The 21,161-nt window shown below is 44.7% G+C and overlaps 1 protein-coding gene and 1 pseudogene across 1 annotated transcript; both read left to right on the top strand.

Moving 5' to 3' along the window:
• The first annotated feature begins 8,330 nt into the window (after window positions 1–8,330).
• On the top strand, window positions 8,331–8,428 carry LOC125713541 (U6 spliceosomal RNA; annotated as a pseudogene).
• Window positions 8,429–11,679: 3,251 nt separating this feature from the next.
• On the top strand, window positions 11,680–13,912 carry LOC125712888 (claudin-3-like). Its single transcript, XM_048983443.1, has one exon. The coding sequence runs from the start codon at window positions 11,833–11,835 to the stop codon at window positions 12,478–12,480; it is 648 nt and encodes a 215-aa protein (XP_048839400.1). The 5' UTR covers window positions 11,680–11,832; the 3' UTR covers window positions 12,481–13,912.
• Window positions 13,913–21,161: the final 7,249 nt, after the last annotated feature.

Here is a 21,161-nt window from a genome sequence, read left to right as displayed (position 1 = left end):
CTGTACTGCCTGGCTTCTCAGGTGAGAAATGGATGCTGAAGTGAAGATTAGAACAACACAGATTTTTGTCTTTGGACTGGCTTAGACCGGTTCGGGCTCCTTAGCCAAGTCACACTTTCTGGAATTCTGCCCTGTGAACACAAAAGGAGACACTCCGTTGCTCATGAGCCCTACCAGGAGCACGCCCAGTGTCTGTTAGCCTGCGCTGGGAGTGAAGAGTCAAGTACGAGGGGGGGTTAAAGACAAGATTACACCACATAATTCCCTATAGTATTCCCTGCACAACATATTAGTCCTTCATCGTGAGTCACGCACAGGACCTTTCAGCAGGTGGTGTGCTGTCGCCATGGTGACAGTTGCCTGGATGCGGGCCAGGGCATGTCGAAAGGGCCGGGGTGAGAGAGCGGCAACCCGCACCCCGACAGGTTTGTCCAGCTTCCGCTCCCACAGCAGGTGAAGGAGGGACCCGCTCATGTGGCTCCCAGCGTTGGGCGAACGAGCCAATCACCTGCTGTGATTTTCCTGGGAAGATTTATTTGTTATTTTTTTACCTGTCTGTTATTAGCTTGCCCCCCTGCCCCCCCCTACATGATTTTTGCCCTGGGAGAATTTGACTCGGTGCAGTATTCTTCACAAAGTCTACTATGCGCTAGATGCAGCAAAGACAAAGAGAACTGCAAGTGAGGTAGGGGTAAGTCTTAGTGTCCAGATCAGAGCAGAGCTGAAAATACCACACCAAAGCATACACTAGCACACGCGCAGACGTCTTAGAGAGTCAAAGAAAATGATCTTCAATGATCTTCTTGTTGGTGTAAAACTATGCCATTATGTCTGTCAAAGTACACCAGCTTTGCCATTTCAAAACATCTCATAGTCATCCCGGAGTTTGCAGCAACTGTGTCATCCAACTTGACTAGACCCCACCTTGGGTGCCTAATCAGTATTTCATTGAGTTATTAAACTAATTAAGTTAATTAATTAATTAAGCTTGCGGTGAAATGTAATTTGGATTCATGGAATTCCTGGAATGGCTGCGGTGCCCCTGAGGAGAGGTTTGGGAACCAAGGCAGCATCCATCTAGCCGTCCAACAAGGTATCAATAACTTTTTGGAGAACAGAAGAAATTTCAGTTTATTTTATTGCTACTGTTCATTTGCATGTTCTAATGTTAAACTGTGTTTTTTTCTAAGTAAGTAAGTACTCTTACCATAGAGGTAAGATAACCTTACACATTAAAAAACCTTAAATATTTAAAGGGTTTTGCACAGTGTTCCCCAACCCAGTGCTCAAGGACCCCCAGTCAGTCCACACTTTTGCAGTATCCCTGCTCCTGGTAGGAGGTAGGAGGGAGCAAAAATGTGGACTGTCTGCATGTCCCTGAGGACTGGGTTGGGAAACCCTGCTGCAAAAGGCATAAGATGGATAGGGAGCTGGGAGGGAGCAGAAAATGTGGACTGTCTGCTTGTCCCTGAGGACTGGGCTGGGAAACCCTGCTGTGAAAGACACAAGATGTGTGTATACTAACACATAAGGGACAGTGTATTTTTAAATTTTAGGCACAGCTTTCAATGATCTCAATTCATCCCCATGAACGTAGGGCGGGGTTCGTGAAACTCGTCGCCCTGTGGATCCACTGAACTAATTTAATACACCCACATATTTGCATCCTGCTGTTTGTTTAGCAAATTTGCTTTATGTATTAAACAGAGACACTACTGATCAGTGTTTCACAATCCTCGGGGACCCACAGGCAGTCCTTTGCAAAAATGTGAACCGTCAAGCAGGGAGCTCGGAGGGAGCAAAAACGTAGACTGACTGTGTGACCCTGAGGACCGGACTGGGAAACACCACTATAGATAGAACCAAACTGTACATCCTAGGACAAAGACCAGCTCCTAATACTTGAGCTCCAAACTACATAAACTCATCTGATTCATTTCCATTTTTGCAGGTATTAGTGATACAAGACATTGTGATACTTGCAGCTACCAGCTGAGTTTTGTCACCTTTGTAGCATTATCATTGCAATAAGGAGGATTCCATAAAGTACAAAGAACATAGTACACTGTTTCTTAACACATCTCTCCAGTGGTGGAAATTTCTGGTACAGAAGGCAACCAATTGAGCAGAGAGAATCTCAATCACAGACCACTCAACTGGTTGGTTAAAACAAAACCTTGGTCTGGATTTTTACTTACTGGACCTGAACAATCCAGCTCTGCATCTGTTACAAATATATGATTAAGAGGATCTGACACTCAAATCTGAAACAAATCCATTAGATGAATCTCGAAATGAGAACAAAAACTGACGAATCCCACAAATTCATGCACAAAGTGTGAGATTGCGTCAGACTTGGTAAGTGTGATTTTGATTGAGTGTGAAAAAATGTATCATTAGAGAATGTTTCAGTCATCTAGTTAATATCAGGTCCTCTAAAGACTCATGAACATGAGCTGAACACCAAGAATAGCAAGATTTAAACTATCCTTCTTTTTTTTCAGGTTTCTGTAGGGTCAGGTGCAAACATAACCTCTCCAAACCAGCATGTCAGCAGGAACACCCACTTGCATTCCTCGATGAAATCACGGTCTACCAATGCCGTCGCTCTGTAGCTCACAGCTCTCATTGGCTGGGAAGAACGACATTTGCTTTCAAAATAGACCAACTGAAATGATGCAGTGCATGTCATTTAAGACTTACCACAGGCCTTTTGGCTCATTGGGCGTTGGCCTGCGACAAGCACCCACAGAGCAATGGGAAACCTACTGGCTTCTTTTAAAATCTACGTCTCCATCTTTCTCAGCTATCAGTGGTTGTCAGATTCAAAGAACATTCCAGACCTCTGGTCCTTGTGCATGATTGTTAGACCAATATATTTAGTTCAAGGTGAAGCAATTCAAGGTAAATATAAAATGAAAGGATGTAACACCATGGGCTCCTCAAACGGAGCACAGTCTGTATGGATCTTGGGCCAAATGTTGTCCATTTCAGAATTATGGTGAGCCGATATGGTTGGGTACTTGCATCAGATATTCAGATGCGTACCTTCCTTCACCCCGAACCAACTGCGTAAAATTACAATCTGTGGTCAATTTTCTAAGTATCTGCATCAAATCAAGATGACAAGCAAGCATTGCATATTTTCACTTTTCTGAATTATTTCCAAGCACATGTGAAATCCACTGACCAAAGACGTACAAATAGTGCTTCCCATCTTATAAAAAAAGTCAGATCTCTGCTTTGTCTGTTTGATGTACCTTTCCTACAAATACATATAAAAAACGTTTTCCGCCAGCACATTCTGTTCCAGCAACTGCAACTTCCTGATGTTACGTATTTTTACGGTTGGTGCCTATTGGGTAAGTATTGGGATCAGCAGAATTTCCTGTCTCCGGTCATTGTTTTAGCAAAAGTTCCACCTGCCATGAGGCTGTTCTCACATTACACACTGCAACCAAAGTCATCACCTCAAACTAGCGGTGGATGGGCAGAGCAGGTAGAAACTCCGTGTCTTTCACTTCTGCATGATGAGAGGCCTCCCCCTCACACACTACCAAGAACAAGCTGTAATCAGATTCGTTCGGCTGATTCCCACAAATGTTCTGATCGTTCCCAGCTGTGAGACAGTGAATCTACACTTTGTTTGCCCTGTAGTGTGATACTGCGGTGTGTCAAGTACTCTGGCGCAAATCTGAAATTCCCCATGTTTACTGCTCTGTCAGCAAGTCAACAATGGCACAATCTCAATAGTACATTACTTAAGGCCAAAGCCAGTCAGACGTTTGAAGGAGAGACACCCAAACCAGAACTGAAAATGGGATTCCTAAAAGGTGACGATGCCAGTTCCGATCTGATTCCACCCCACGTCGGCGTTCCCTGCTTTCTCTGCCTCTCTGACCTGGCTGCAGATGCATGAAAAAAGAACGCAGCCCAGAACATAAAAACCTTCCAGGCTTGTGGGGTTTTATCTTGATTGATTGATTGAATAGAAACCAGAGGCGGAATTTGGAACAGAATGTGATTCTCCTTTTTATCACATACAAATAAACTTTCACAATCAGAAAGAACAAGATAAAACTGTAGCCGTACTGGCCGTGTTATATTCCTTTAAATAAGTCTCTAGAACGTAGAGCAGTTATAGACTGGACAGTAGGACCTGTGCTTCGTTCAAAACTATCACTTGGGAAAACTGAGCCACAATCTTGACAAGTTCCAGGCCTCGATAGGTCGTCTTCAGGCATTAGCCAGCTAGCTGACACGTTTCACATGTGCAATAAAATCCGATTATGGGGCTGCCTTTCAGGTCAAACATAAGGAGATGGAAGGTCCTGGTGTGACACGCAACACGCTGCACATACCTCGCAAGTGAGCAGAGCGAAACAGACCACAGATGTTTGGCACCGCAGTAGTTAATAAACTGAAGAGACGCAAGCTGATGTTCCGTAATAGGATAGCAGTCAGACGGCAGAGCGCTGCACACGTGTATTTGGCTACATCACCCTCATGCAAATATCAGGCCTGGAGCCGCAGAACCGTTCAGAGGGAACAATTGGGTTGAGAGCCTCCTGAATTATAGGTAAAAAGCAGCCAACTAAATGGAGCTTCAAAGAAAAGACAGCACTGGATAAATGGTCTAATTGCTTTAATTTGTATGAAAAGTAGCGACACGATTATTTCACGGCCAGATGGCAACGTCGATGTACACCTCCTCCGTCTCCACACAGCTCAGAGACAGATAGAGTCCTGCTTTCTAACCTTGTGGAGGCAACCACCCTAATACCCCCCACCCCCACCCCCCAGAGCAAGATGGGTGATCCGACCGTTGAAACAGTCGGTAAACATTAACTATGTCAAAGCTTGGCTTTCCCTGTTGCGACGGCAATACAAACAGAAAGACCTACCCCTCCCTGAAATCAAGACCCCTGAGACCCGCGCACAGCCCTCAGCTATTCCTGCGCGAAGCCCACAGCCCCGACAGAGAGCGATAAACACGCCTTCGTTCGTTCTCCAGGCTTAAACAGGGATGTAAAAATGCAAAGGGGGGGAAAACAAGAACAGTAAGAAAGAATGGCCGGCTAGCTGGAGTGGGCTTTTTAGCAGCAAAGTCGTCGCCATGGTAACAGCATAAATTAAGGCTGAAGCTCATTGAAGTGGGCAAAAGCTGCTCTGCGAAACTCCAAAGTCACAGATTTATGGCCCATAAATCTGTGGGATTGTTCCAAGCCTGAACTCCCCCCCCCCCCCCCCCAATACAGTGCCTCACTTATTTCCACAGCTGATTCTTCAAAGTAACTCGCACAGCAAATTGGGTTTGTTTTTGTTTTTTTTTTAGCAGCTCTGAAGCCACTAAACCTGTTTCTTAAAGTGCACAGATTTGAGTCTGAAATGCTTTGTTCACAAGCCCAAGTCTTCGACCATCAGGCCACCTGCTGGCCAGACAGGACGCGCAGCATCAAGAACGAGCCGTCTCCCAGACGACCATAAACTACCAGCCTTGAAAACACAACCAAGCCTGCCCCTTGTGGCCAATGATGAAAACACACAGGCGTATATTGCAGGATTGTGGCGTTTTATTACATTTACTGCAACAGGTTCGCAAATCAGACGGACGAGTATCTTTTTTATGTGGATGGAAATGGCCGAGGTGAGCGCGCGTGGTACGGGATGAGCGATACCGACTGGGTGTAAGTAGCGATGACATAGGTGCCTGGATGTGGATGGCATGGCAACGCAGGGAGCTGGAGAGTCTCAAGGTGTGACACTAGGAGCTGGGCAGGAAGATAATCCTACTGCCAACAGAAACCTGCTAAACCACTCCCTCTTGAAAGGAGGCGGGTGACAGAAACTGAATTTGCATGCCCTTCCAGGAGGAGGGGTGGGGGGGGGCAGGGGAATACTGGCCTCCAGTATCGACTAGAACGAGAAGTTTCAAAGGATGTTTTGTTCCCCTCTGCCTGCCTCGCTTTCCTTTTTAAAAAGCTCATATTTTTTCTTTCTAAAAGGAAACAAATGTAGAGGACATGCACCAGGACCCAAGAAGCATCAATACACTTGAGTAGCCATGAAAATGTCCTTCTACCATGTGTTCCTGGACGACGACTCTAACGCTAACGTGTGTATGTGCCCACATCTGACGCAAGCATGCAGGAAACGTGACCCGGCATGATCTCACCCTCACCGCTTGACTGACATCAGGGTTACGCTACTCACACCGTAAGTTGCAGCACAGAAAAGGCTGCTTCAGACCAGCCGCTCACATCATCACATGATACCATTGGCCACATCTTCCCGGAACCTTCTGTCCTTCAAGGTTCCTGCCGTCCCACATGAGGAATCCAAGAGGACAAAACAGGGTCAAAATAGCGATTCTTATCATATGCCTCAACGGATATGTATGTATGTCTATGTATGTAAGCACGGCAGTCAAATGAACTGAGTCATCTTGCCGGATGTATATATACAAATGGAGGATGGGGCATATTTGAATAATTACAAATGACTCCCGTAAACAGCGACACTGTATACGTGGCTGCTTTCAACTAATGTGATTCACAAGTTTACAGATTTACGTGTATAACTGCTGCAATTAAGTTCCAAAAAGACTAAAAGCATGGGACCCAAATAGCCATGTTGTTCTTGCTGTCAGTTCAAGCCCTAATAAGTAACTGAAGGACTTCACATTAAGGCGATCGCTGAAGGTTACATTAGCAATTTCCCAGCTGGTATTTGAACTGGAAACTCTTTAGTGTAGTTTCGGGTATGTGAGGAAAATGCCTGTGAGGTAATTAAGCGACACCTCTGGGTGCTTGAGTCCCAGATCTAAGGAAGCTGCCTGTCATCCTTCTTATTAGTCAAAAATGCTGCCTGTTTGTCTCATCGGTGCTTCCTGTTGTGCTGGGTGTGAGGCGACGGAGCCAAATGTCGGAAGAAGTACAAATACGACATTAATAATAGGAATAATCAGTGTCAATAATAAGCGTGTGGGACAGAAAGCCTCACTTCTCAAATACCAATCAAGTCCTTATCTTATCTACTGATTATTGGTTTTGTCGCACGACTGGTCAACTTGGACTGATATATTAGGTTGTTTTGTGATAATGCGTTCATACATACAAGATAAGGGCCCATACAAGATAAGGGCCTAATTATCCACTGTGCATTTGTGGACGCTTCGCACAAGACCAGTTACAGAACTCACACGAGAAGAGGTTTATGCACCATGACAATGTTTGTTATGTGGGTGGGGCAGGATGAATAAGGATCAGGTGGTTGGCTACATCCTGGGCAGCAGATGTGGGCGGAGCAGCAGGGACAATGACCCGGCAACACCAATCACAGATCAAGTTACAGCGACACTGAGGGGGCGGAGCCTACTGGGCATACTTTGGTGATTTCATGTCCGTGTCTGTTTCTTTAGTTATTTTTTTTACAGTTACATACCAGCACTGTATTTATGCCATTAATTTATCAAATTCTCATCTTATTTGTAGCACACATTTGTAGGCAAGTATTTCTACCTGCCTACAAGCACGATGGCAGGATGCAGAGCAAAATCAACAATGATGCAGATGGATGTCTCTTTTCAAGGAAAATGGAAACCAGCTGACCGTGACAAGAGAACAGGCTTGGCTGGTCCCTTTTATGACACAGGTGCATTTAAACAATGGTGAACCAGCAAAAATCACATTTCTATACCAAAGTAAGACTTCAATGGTTAAGGTCAGGGTGATAAACTAGAACTATATGCCTTTTACATTTCAACTCATAAATGAACGTGTGTTGGTAGTTTCAGTCATAATTAAGCTGTGTAACTCTTTACTTATTTCTGGATTAAATCTTGATCCAAAATATAGGCCAGATCTGTTTAGTGTTACCCCACACGTAATTCACAAGACCCATGTACATCCACAAACACAAATGGGATCGCAATCATAGATCACCATGCACATTCAGAGGTAGGTCCGGCCACATCCCGCAGGGGACTGCATCACGTTTTGTGTGTATATGCTTGCCGTGACAGCCAGGGACGGATTACGGACCGGGCCAGCGGGGCCGCTGCCCAGGGGCCCTTGGGGTGCAGGGGGCCCGTGGGGCCCCTAGCCCAAAACAATTTGCAACGCTTATCAACAATGTATTTTCGTTTGTCTATTTTAGAGGGCCTACATTCTTTGATCCTCTGCCTACAAGGGCCCCTGACCCTATAGGGAGGGCGTTTGGCTGCCAAGGGCCCTTGAATTGTGGTGCTTGTGGTGGTGGTGGTGGTGGTGGGGGGGGGGCCCTCGCGAACGTTTTGCCCAGGGGCCCACACAACCCATAATCTGTCCCTGGTGACAGCACATACACTAAAACTGGAACAATACAACGAATATGGGCGTGGCCTTTGCACAAGGATGACACGCCAATTCATGAAGAATTTCCTTATTTGGGGGCATCGTGCGGCTCGGCAGGCTAAGTGCCTGTGATTGGAAGGTCTCTGGTCTGAGTCCCAGTCTATAGTCCCAGTCTAGTCACATTTGTGGGCCCCTGAGCGAGGCCCTTAACCCCCCAGCTCCATGGGGGATGCTGCAGGCGTCAGCCCTTCACTGCCAAGCTCGCTCTCACAGAAAGAGAAAGTTTCCCCATGCGGATCAATAAAGTCATTATTTCATTACTGGAAGGACTGGGATGGTGGACATTAGACGGAGGAAAGGAGAAGTATTCATAAAATCCAGACTTTGATATGGTGTTTATACAGTGAAAATGCAAACATTTACCTTAGTTACTTACACTCTGATATCTTATCAAACACTATATGCACGATATATTATATTCAGACAATTCATCAGTTTGGGCTGAGACTTATTAAATCACATAGTTATTTTCTTAAGTTTTTACAGATCAAAATGTTAAACCTTAAAACAAACTTTACCTCCATCATATCTATCTTTAATTCCAGGCATCATATAGGACATTTTTCCTGCGTAATATATTTTTAGAGCAAGAGTGGTCAGCATACATCTTCATATTAGATTTTAAACCACACTTAGTGTGATGGTGTTTGATGGTCGGGGAGGGGGGGGGGGGGACGTTCACCTGTCCTGTGCTTTATCTCCAGCCCATTAGTTTGTGTTGTTCCTCAGCCAAGAATATACATCCAGGCTTGGCTGTCTGAGCCCCCCTCCCCCCACGCAAGCTATATCTACGCTGTAGGGTGTGGACTTTTCCTCTTCTGCTGAAACTTAAGTTAATTTCCACCCCTACACACCAATACTCTTTCCTCGTGTCATGGTGCCTCTGTGTATCGGCCAGCCTGGAGTTCCGGACAAACAGAATGCACTGTACTTTGAGTTATGCATTACACACACCTTTTGGTAGTATGTCTGTGGTTTCCAAAGTCCGGCCTTATTTGTCTTTAAACGGGCACAGGGCGCACGCTCGTCTAGAGGGCCTTCTCTCTACTGAGAAGAGAAATGGAAACAGCGTGTGGGTTTACATGTTTTCGCCAGGCACACTGGGCTGAAGGTTCAGTGCAAAGACTTGGCGTTCCTGTAAATACAGACCGTCAGAAGTGACCTTGTTAAAACAAAGGGGAGGGATAGGAAAGCAAGAAAATGGAACAACAACTGGTAAAAGCTTCTCGTGTAAATCTGTATTACTGTGTAAATGAAGATCACCGTGCAGAAGGTCCATGTTTCAGTGAATTACAGGGCAAGAAAGTTTGAAGAATGCAGCACAGCCCATCATCGGGACAAAAGCGTGAAGGTCACAATCGCTCCTATTTAAACATAATGACGCTCACCTTTCATGCAGCTGCACGGAAGTGACTCTCACGGGCCGTCGGCTCCTATCTCCCGCTGCGATCGTTCCACCACTGATCTTCTATTTGTGAGCAGAAACTTGTTGGGCCACTCCTGCGTGTTCTTGTTTGAATATGCAAAGAATAATGCGATTACGCAGATCAGGGAAACTGTAGCGTCTGCTTAGGGGATGGGGGGTTGGGGGGGGGGGGACACTGGCCAGCCACACAACACCCAACGGCCAGACACTGACGCAGCACTTGAAAACCGCGACGATTTCGCACGTTGGACGTATGCGGAAAGTCAGTAAAATGCATGTCCTTCAATTTCTGCGATGGGTAACAGACGTGGTGCGTCTGCACGTCCCTTCGTTCGTCGGTCTGGTGGACGTCACACGCAGGCCAGGAGGAAGAGAATGGGGCTGCGTTTCGGGCCGAAAGGGTCTGGTGATTAGGTACTCCGGCTTTCCTCAGTAATAACATGATCTCTGATGGTGGGACTGGACAGAAAAATAACCTTTTTAGACACAGATGGGACAATCGCTGGCATAAAGGGCGAGAGGGAACCCGTTTCCATGGAGCACACTTTGCCATCCAAATGTTTATTACTGTAGCACACTTCAGGGCCTGGCCGGAATAACCTGTCCACTTTCTGCTGCTGCTGTGACCTCAAAGAACTCAAGCAAAGCTTGAGTCAGCCCCCACCTGCAACAAATACCCCCTTATGTTCTATTTTTCCTGTCAGGTCAAGGGTCAAAGGGGCCTGTGGAAGGACTGGGACTGGGACTGGGACTGGGACTGGGACTGGGCACTGAAACTGAGTCCAGGGTGTGAGACTGGACTACTGCATCGAATGAAAGCTGGGTATTATGAATGGTAGTAGGATTGCGTACTGTGGCATGTACTACGAGGCTGGGTTACTGGCTTATCAGGGTAACTTGTCGGATTTAAGGTACCGCAGTTTAAATAGACTTCATATTTGTGCACTTACATTTTGCCCAAACTACCTTAAATCCGACAAGTTACCCTGATAAGCCAGTAACCTCGCTTCAGGGTACAGGCCCCTGGTCGACTAGTCACTCATTTACTCTCTAATTGCTTATTCTGTTTAGTTTCTTGTCTCTTTTTTTTCTTAACTGTTATTCTTAGTGTAGAACACTTTGGGCTGAATTTTATATATAACATAAAATTAAAAAGCATATAAATAAAGATTATTATTTTTTTATTATTATTTTAAGAAAAGCAGAGCAAACAATGTAAAGTACAACACGTTGCTATTGGTACAGTCAGTCATGTGGATTTCCGAGCGAAAATGTGAGCTATGATGGTTTGTTTATTGGTATTTCCACACCCCTCGTGCTCCAACTGCAGCCTGGCCAGCTCGCTAGCCGGACAAACACGCCAGTGTGTGTGCACAGTCCCTAGGAGAGCGTGGCCAAACACCTGCTCCGAACGCACTGCTTACTTAATCTGCGAACGGTATTTCCGTAAAAATGAATCTTTCCTCATTATGGCTCACGAAACAAACTTCTCTGAAGTGAAGAAGTGTTCTCTGTAAAAGAGAATCCCCTTGATGCTTGTGTTAACCCATGGCTCAAACATTGGACCACGTCATGACTAAAGATTCCTTCATCTTTCTTCAGTCCATGGATGCCAGCGAGAAACTTAGCGCGGTTGTGTGGTTCCTCCCACAACAGAGAACTTTCATTTTATTTTTCACCCTGGAGACCTAAAGTGTATCTGAGCATCAAAGGGTTGCCATTGATATATCTCAGTAGGAACTAACAGTAGCTCCACCCCCCCCAGGGGAATCTGGCCCATAGGTGTGTACATGGGAGATAGGGGATACAGCCTTTCTTGGGCCGCTTGGCCCCTCCCCTGCATGATGTCGTCCTACAAAGGAACTCCTCCCTCCACCTGCCCTGTGGAATAAAGGCTACTTGTTCCACAATTACGCAGCAAATCATCTCACAAGGAAGGACTTGGATCAGAGGGGCCAGGAGGCGAGTGAGTCAGACCTTCAAGCAGAGTGTTGGCTACAACTACTAAAGGCCATGTCTTTAGGGTTGGAGATAGTGGGCATCGCCCTGGGAGTAGTCGGCTGGATAATTGCCATCATAGCCTGTGCTCTGCCCATGTGGAGAGTGACTGCGTTTATCGGGGCCAACATCGTGACGGCGCAGGTCATCTGGGAAGGTCTGTGGATGAATTGCGTGACCCAGAGCACGGGGCAGATGCAGTGCAAGATCTACGACTCTATGCTCGCCCTGCCCCAGGACCTGCAGGCGGCCCGCGCCCTTACCGTCATCTCCATCATCCTCTCCGTCCTGGCCGTGCTCATCGCCATCGTTGGCGCCAAGTGCACCAACTGCATCGAGGATGAGTCGTCCAAGGCCAAAGTCATGATCATCGCCGGCGTTATGTTCATCACCTCCGGGATCATGCAGCTCATCCCTGTGTCCTGGTCGGCCAACACCATCGTGCAGGACTTCTATAACCCGCTGCTGACGGACGCCCAGCGGCGGGAGATCGGCGCCTCCCTCTACCTCGGCTGGGGAGCGGCCGCCCTCTTGGTCTTTGGTGGGGCCATGCTCTGCTGCTCCTGTCCTCCCAAGGAGAAGAAATACAACGGCTCCAGGATGGCGTACTCTGCTCCGCGCTCCACGGCCAGGAGCGGCTATGACAAGAAAGACTATGTCTGATCGACCCCTGCTGTCACCCGCCGTTCCCATGCCAACCTGCCCAACCGCCGCCGACCCGTCAATGACTCGTGTCCTGCGGCTTTCGCCCGCGGCTCAGGGCCGAGAAGAGACTCCGAAATGAAGGGACACTTTGTGCTGCCTGCCTCTGCGCTGTTTCTGGGCATTGTGCTGGACCCAGGCTGAGCTCAATACCTCTTATGCTGGTAATGCTTTTCATTTCCAACGTAGAGTGAAAAAAACTATGTCAATATTTAGAGTTTTCTCTCATTGCAATTACACATGTGCTTTTATCGGTATCTCTGCACAGTTCAAATTTGAACTGCTATATGTGTGTGTTTGTGTGTGTATATATATATATATATATATATATATATATATATATGGTACATTTCACTTGATCTGTTACCATGTTTTTCCTGCTTTAGTTGCTCATGCACATGATACATAGTGATGCTAGTAAGTAATGTTTTTGTGTGATTTTACAATAGTTTCTGCGCGTGCGAAATGTCACTTTGTTTAAGAGGCGAACACCTTCCATTCACAATAGGGATTTGCGTATGGAAAAAAAGTGTCTGGGGGGAGGGGGAAGGACACTGAGGTGCAGGTGTGTACCAGTGTGCCCCCACCCACCCCATTTGGCAAAAAGTGACCATTTTTACGCGTGACATGGATTCGTAGTTTAGGTTAGGATTTTATTTTGTGACTGAAGAAAAGGAAAACTTTCATATTATTTCACTCTCCGTAAATACGCATATATTATGTATGTATATATAAACGTGATATTTTATTATATTCAGTTTCATAAATATGTAAATGCATTTCTCTTCAGGTTTGCCTTTGTGTACTTAACCCATTGAAATGCACGTCTCCTGTTGGCAATCTGTTTAAATAAACGCAGTACGTACCGTATTGTTTACGAGGTGGATTTAGCTTTTTGGTCATTCGGAGGACGATGAGGCTGGGTGGTGCTCGGCTTGGGAGGGGAGGGGTAAAGCTGAATGAAAACAAGCCTTCCGAGGAGGGCGGAGAGTTGCTGTCGCACCCAGCCGCAGTGAGCAGGTAGAACGAAGCTGCCTGTCCCTAGACACTCGCCCATCACCTGCGTCCTGCATTTCCATTGGCCGGAATCCATCCTCTCCTGTAATTGAGACTTTCCAAACCCATATGGGCTATTTGCTAGCAAATATATATCAGCTTCATTTAATGAACCTACACGATTTCTCTTTATGACCCAGGAAGACGTTTTTATTTTCTAAACAAATGTGATTCTATTTAACAATGATTTTAATTTTCTAAGTAATGATAACTTCAGTTGATTTCAATTACAGTGTTTCTGTTATTTTTTTTATTCTCTAAATGATTTTGTTGATTTAATTTGCAGTGTATATCCAAATTATATTTGCAAAATAAAGATTATTTGTTGTAATTCGAATTCCGTCTTTTTTTTGTTTGTTTTCTGTTTGCTTTCAATGATGCCGATCTCACATTTATCTTGAAGATCATCTTCTGGTTAAGTTTTTTGTACCGACCTTTGCTGCAGACACGCGGCGCGTGTGAAAATAAAAGCTGTGAAAACCGCAGCAGCCTCACAGAATTGTAGCCGAGTTTCTGCTGAGGTTTGTCAGCAAAAAGTGGGGTAAACAGCATATGAAATAATCTGCATCCAGACATCCTTACTGAGAGACTTCACTGTGGTGCAGGGAATGATGTTTTTATTTTTGTTTTTCGGCTTTCTTTCAGGGATGCAACTCAACTAAACTAAATTAACAGAACATACATTGTCGTGGCGATATGATATAACGTTTTTGAAAAAGTACTATTTAAGTCTTAAGGTGTATGTTATTTATGTCTATGTGAAAACAGCGTGTGAGTTTGCGTGGTTTTGCCAGGTACACTGGGGTTCAGGCTTCGGTGCAAAGACTTGGTGTTCCAGTAAATTCAGACCATCAGGAGTGACCTTGTTAAAACAAAAACAAGGAAAAGCTTTTTTTTTTTTTTTAACTTCTTACGTAAATGTAGATCACAGTACAGAAGGTCTACAGGTGAGTATCTCAGTGTATTGCAAAGCATTTTCAGTGCATTTTAGTGCGTCAAGTAGATCACGTTTGCTCCTATTTGAACACGGAGAAGATCTTTCATGCAATTACGCGGAAGTGATTCTCATGACTCGCCAGCTCCTATCTCACACCGCAATCGCTGTTTGTGAGCAGACACTTCCATATATTATGTATGTATATATAAACGTGCTATTTTGTTATATTCTTTCTCATGAATGTAAATGCATTTCTCTTCAGGTTTACCTTTGTGCACTTAAGCAATGGAAATACGTACGCTTCTCCTGCTGGCAATCTGTTTAAATAAGCACAGTAGATCTACATGCCTTATTGTATACGGGATAGATTTACTTTGTTCGGTCATTAAGAGAACGGTGAGGCTGGGTGGTGCTCGGCTTGGGAGGGGAGGGGTAAAGGGGAGTCGTTCAAGCATTTATTTGATATCCTTGATATCAGATGTCACTTTCCTCCCCTTGTTGGATCTTTGTTAACACTAGTTGGACATCTCTTTGCGTCAGTTTGCCATTTTGTCATACTAGTTGAAAAAAAAACTCTTACTAGTCACTCTTCTGCAGCAGCTAGTTAATTGGTATCTTGCAATTTTCTGCACTAGTTAACTTTTGAGAGCCAAAATGCTCACTAGTTAATTAATGAAGGTCAAAATGTGCACTATTTAACTCGTTAAAGCCTCTTTCTGTCAGGGCTTGGCAAGGTGCAGGCAGGAAAAAAGGTGAAGACCTGCTTAGAAGCTTCCAAGACAGAAAAAGGGGTTTTCGAAAGGACCAGGGACATGAGGTGGGGACCAGGAAGGAGTAGGGGACCTGAAAGGGAAGGATACAAAAGGAGCTGGACGGGGTAACTGGCTTGGGAACAGAGAAGGGAGAGACTGGGTAGGAACCAGCAGACACCAGGGCAGTTAGCAAACCAAGCATGAGACACAGAGGGATGCAGGGAGTGGACTGGCTTTCCATAGGGGTCCTGCTGAATGAAACCAAGTCGGCCGAGGAGGGCAGAGAGTTGCTATTGCACCCAGCCACAGTGAGCAGATGAAGCAAGGTTGCTGTTCCCTAGACACACGCCCTGCAGTTCCATGTGCCAGAATCCCTCCCATCCTGAAACTAACAACTTTCAAACCCATATGGGCTATTTGGTAGCGAATGTATGTCAGGTTCACTTAATGAACTTCCAGGATTTCTCTTTCTGCCCTAGGAAGGCTCTCCACGGCATACATTTTTACTTTCTAGGGTGCTCTGGGACCAGATGCACTTAAAACCCTTGATGTTCCAACATGGTGTTCATTATGGACAAACTGTAGTTAGCACAGTAGCGCAATAGCAGTTCACTGCTTGGATTGTGACCAGACAGGCCATCCCTCCCAATGACGGCCCTCCAGCTTTCGCTGTCGCTAGCCACACGAACGTTAAAGCCCCCCAGCAGAACGATGGAGTCCGTAGAAGGCGAGCCACCCAACCCCTCCTCCAAGGTCGCCAAGAAGGCCGGAATCTCCCAACGGTAGTTTGGCCTGTACGTACAGAAAACAGTAAGAGTCCGTCCCCCACCTTGAAGCTGAAGGGAGGTGACCGTCTCATTCACCGCGGTGAAATATTTTCTGTTTGATTCCAATGATTTCAAATTCAGAATCAGCTTTATTCGCCAAGTGTGCTGGCGCACACAAGGGATTTGCTTCCGGCTGCTTCAGACTCCCTAGTACACAGACAATGAATGATCCTATAAGTATAAGGTGTGAGGTTGAGTGCAAACAGAGTTTAAGGGGGGAAAACTGACAGAAGGCAGGTGACACAGCTTAGCTGTTTATGAGGGTGATGTCCTGAGGGAAGAAGCTGCTCCTATGTCTGGTGGGTTTTGTATACTGGGTTTTGTATACTGGGTTTTGTATACTGGGTTTTGTAGCGCCTGCCAGAGGGGAGGAGCTGGAAAAGATTGTGTCCAGAGTGTGACGGATCTGCAATGATTTTCTCTGACCGTTTCCTAGTCCTTGAGTAGTACAAGTCCTGGATGGAGGGCAAGGGGGCTCCGATGATTTTTTCCGCTGCCCTCACTGTTCGCCGCAGTCTCCTTAGGTCCTGCTTCGTGGTTTTGCTCCAAACCACACTGTGATTGATGAGCAAAGGACAGACTCATTGACTGCAGTGTAGAACTGGCTCAGCAGCACCAAATTTATTCAGATTTGTCTTGAAGATCACCTCCTGGTTAGGTTTTTGGTACAGATCGTTTTTCTCCAGACGCACGAGGCGTGTGAAAGTAAAAGCTGTAAAAACCTCGGCAGCCTCACAGAATCGTAGCCGCGTTTCTTGGGAGGTTTGTCAGCCAAAAGTGGGGTAAACAGCATATGAAATAATCTGCATTCAGACATCCTTACTGAGAGACTTTACTGTCGTTCGGGGAATGATGTTTTTATGCTTGTTTTTCTGTTTGCTTTCAGGGATGCAACTGATCTGAACTTATAAATCATATAAATCATGAATCATAAAAATCGTTTTCTGGTTAGGTATTTGCTATAGATCTTCTTGGTCCAGTCACATGTGGTTAAACTAAACTAAACTAAACTAAACAAATTATCATCTCATGGCAATATATCAAATTGTCTTAGTATTATGTAAACCTCAGAATTAATGCCATTTATATGTATAAATGATCTATGTAAACATGTAACATTTAAATGTATATATTTAGGTAATGATATACCCATAATTATAGCATTTATCACATATTTGATGGACATTATAATTTACTCTGCTACATTCGCAGGTTTAAATGACTTATTTATTTCGATCCATAAACAGGCAGGTTATGGTCCAGACCGCGGCCTCCAGTGGACCTCTTAACTTCACTGGTTTTAATATTTAACGGTTTCCCTTTCATCTCCAAAACAGCACCTTGGATCTGGGGGGCGGTGGGGGAATCTACTTGAGGGCGTTTTCGTTCTTTAGGACTGAGGAAATGAGTGTTTGTGATGTCAACACAACAGAGAAACGATGCATTTAAACTGCACTCCCTCCATGCTTGATACAACATGGTTTTATTTTTATTATTATAATCGTTACATCTGTTATGAATTTGCCGTTATCTCTGCACGTTCACATGCTTTTCCACCACATCTGTAATGCTTTGTACTTTGAGGGAGACATCCGCTCTCGGTGTATGTCAATCGGGTGTTGGCCCTGGCAGATGTGAAGCCCTACGTGGGACACTCACCTACATACCAGCGACTTTGTTGACCCACTGACTTGTTAAGCCAGTCATGTGAATGTGACACTGCAATGCTCTGTTACTGACCCGGGAGTATGTGCAAATAAATACATAACCTATTAAAATGCCCTAAAGAGCCCCACCTTAAATATAACTTGTGACCCTTTTAAAGTTACAATGACATGTAACAGGTTAACCTGAGGTACTTGTCTTAACGGTTATCTTCTTGCATTGTTTTATATTCTTGGTGGGTTTGTCTGAATATTGTTCAAAAACATGCTGCAAATTATTGGCACCTTGTCTCTTATGTTTGCATCCTGCAATCTACAAATGCGCAACGACAGAATTTTAGTTTGCACATAGAACATTAACCCATCTGCAAGCATTTACTGTGTGTAACCCTGTTACGCAAACAAACGTTGAAGGCACACATTGTGGAAATGCTTCTCAGCCTAGTAATTCTGCTGGCAACTGAAGCACTTTGCTGTACCGCCTCCTGAAGGCTGTAAAAACTCGGGCAGGCTCACAGAATCCTAACGGAGTTTCCTGGGATGACTGTCAGCCAAAAGTGGGGTAAACAGCATATGATAGAATCTGCATTCAAACATCCGTATTATGGTTCAGGGAATGGTAGGTTTTTGCTTGTTTTTCTACTTGCTTTCAGTGATGCAGATCTGAATTTACCATAAAAATCATTATTTGGTTGTGATTTTGTTACAGATCTTTTTGCTCCAGTCACATGTGGCCTAAGTAAATGAAACAAAATGAAACATCACGAAAAAGCAGAACATATCATATAACAAATTAATACTTTTTATTGAGCCCCATGGGAAAACTTGCTCTCTGTAGATACGGGCATCCTGGCTGCAAAGGGCAGCCGCCCATAACTAGCAGTTAAGGGTCTTACTCAGGGACCCACAGACAAGGCTGGACTCAAACCAAGAACCTTCCGATCACAAGTACAACTCACTGAGCCACACATATTCTCAAAAGATTACTTAAGCCTCAGAATTTATGTTATTTACAGTATTGTGCAAGTCTTAGGCAGGCAAAGAAAATTATGTTTAGATTGTCCTCGTGTTGGTGTAAAACTATGATATTATGCCTGTCAAAGTGTGTCAGCTTAGCCATTTCAGAACCTCTGCTAAATTCATCGTAGTATTTACAGCGACCGTCCAGTGCAGCCATGTATTTTTCGACTTGGCCACTAGCACACCTCATACAGCTAGTCAATCTGTCACTGACTTTTTAAACCAGTATATTTAATTATTTAATTGAGCTGTTTGTGAAATTTAACAAAATCATGGAACGGCTGAGGTGCCCCTGAGGACAAGTTTGGGAACTGAAGCGGTGTTCATCTAGCCATCCAACTAGATATCAGTAACTTTTTAGAAAACAAGAAATTATTACTAGTTTTTATTGCGTTACTTTTAATTTGCACATGTTCTAATGTTAAATTGTGTTTTTTTGTTCTAAGCCAAAGTACACTTGCTACCCAGATAAACATTTCTTTGGACTGCCTAAGACATTTTGCACAGTACCGTATGTCTATTTGTGCTTTTCATCATCAGAAACCCTTTATTGCTGATGCAATATACCATGGCACCAGTCACAAGTACCGGTGAAGAGCAGGCCATCAACCGACCTTACATATACACAGACATCACAGTAGGGGGAAGACCGGCCGGGAGACAGGGGAAGTGAGAAGAATAGAAACAAGATAACATGGTGGGAGAGGAGGAGAATAAAAAAACACCCCCCAGAATGCACTCCAGTAGGGAGTACATTGTGGGAACCGAAAAAAACACCTCAGCAACATAAGCACATGGGCACTACACCTTACATAAAAATGACACGACTTGCAACGGGTAGCGGAAAGGGGGTGTGGAGGTGACCCCGCAGAGACAGACAGCCATCCGGTCCTGCTGCCATAGAAACGGCGCTGGTCAGACCCGCCTGTTCACGCTGGGGGTATGAAGCGGCGGAGGCGTATAGCCTTTAAATGCATAGATAGGCAACAATAGCAATAATTATAACATTTACGATATATTTGATTAACATGGTAACATTTTTACTCTACTGAAAGTACTGTTCATTCAAATAACCTTTTTATTTAGATACATAAATAGTCAGGTTACTATATTTCAGGGAACGTCGTGACTGGCTATCGCTCTTAAAACTGGTGCAAAGTGCAAGCTTTCTGCCAGCGTCACCTCAGCGTCGGCCCTTAAGTCGGGTTACAAAGCATCACTTTTCCTCCCTGTAAGTCACTGACAACTCAGTGAAGCAGATATAGCAGAGCCCATCTGTCTTTAAATAATTTTGAGATCAAATTACTTAAAAGGAGGACTAGTTTTATCAGTTGCCTTAAAAGATTTATGATAGGAGTGCTGCTTGTTTTTGCGATCTCTGCTGTGCCGTTGCTATGTAGCAGAATAAGTGTCTGCAGAAGTCAGGCGATGCTCTCGCAACGTTCATTTATTCTCATATCCTGGTTGTGCAAGTTTTATGATGATGCTGGGACACTTAAATTTTATTTGCGATATTTATTTACTTACTGCCCTGTATAATCTTATGAAATTATTCCTATTTTTAATATTATTCTCATTTGCATTTTAAAATGTTCAGATTGTCGATGAAGTGTAGAAAAAAAAAGGACAGGAGAAGACAAAAATGCTGAAATGTATTGTTGACCATTTCAGTAAAAAAGAAAATAATAGTAAAAAAAAAAAAAAAACATCCAAAAATAGGAACAAAGAGAGAAGGTCTTCAGGGACTCCTACTATGATGTAACCATTTAGCAGTGCCTGCCAAAGCCCCTGCGGCCAAAGCCCAGTTTTACTTCCCCTCAGAAAGTGAATCTTGCTGAGTCGAAATTTGGCCCTAAGCAGCCGGCTATGCTGTCTGTATGGTTGACCGGCTCTGGGACAGAGGGATGTGTGGTCCATGTTTCATATATATAAAAAATATGGAACAGTGTCACAGAATCTGAAATGTTTCTGCACAGCTCCGTGGGCTAAGCCCCTGTGCCTCTAATTGGATGGTTGCCGGTTCGAGCCTGGCCTCACCATATTTGCGGGTCCTTGAGCAAGGCCCTTAACCCCCAGCTCCCTGGGCGCCGCTATGGGTGGCTGCACTTCACGGCCAGCTTGCTCTCACCTACAGAGAGTAAGTTGGGGGGAGGTGAACCTTAAATGTTATATTGATTAAAATTACATTTACCACTCTACAGTACCTTTCTTAATCATTAGAGACATGCAACAATAAACTTCATGATAAGCTCTTGACTTTAACTGCCACGCTATCTCCTTTTCTAGGGAAAAGAATTACGGCATTTCTCAGGAAGTATGGTGCCCCCTCCAAAAGTGGTACGGATAAAAGCCAGGAGCTAGAAGATTAAAGTGTAACCTAGCGTGC

This window comes from Brienomyrus brachyistius, chromosome 18 (genome assembly GCF_023856365.1).
Source record: "Brienomyrus brachyistius isolate T26 chromosome 18, BBRACH_0.4, whole genome shotgun sequence".
NCBI lineage: Eukaryota > Metazoa > Chordata > Actinopteri > Osteoglossiformes > Mormyridae > Brienomyrus > Brienomyrus brachyistius.
The sequence above is the reverse complement of the archived record's forward strand: the minus strand, read 5'-3'. Positions and strand labels throughout refer to the sequence as shown.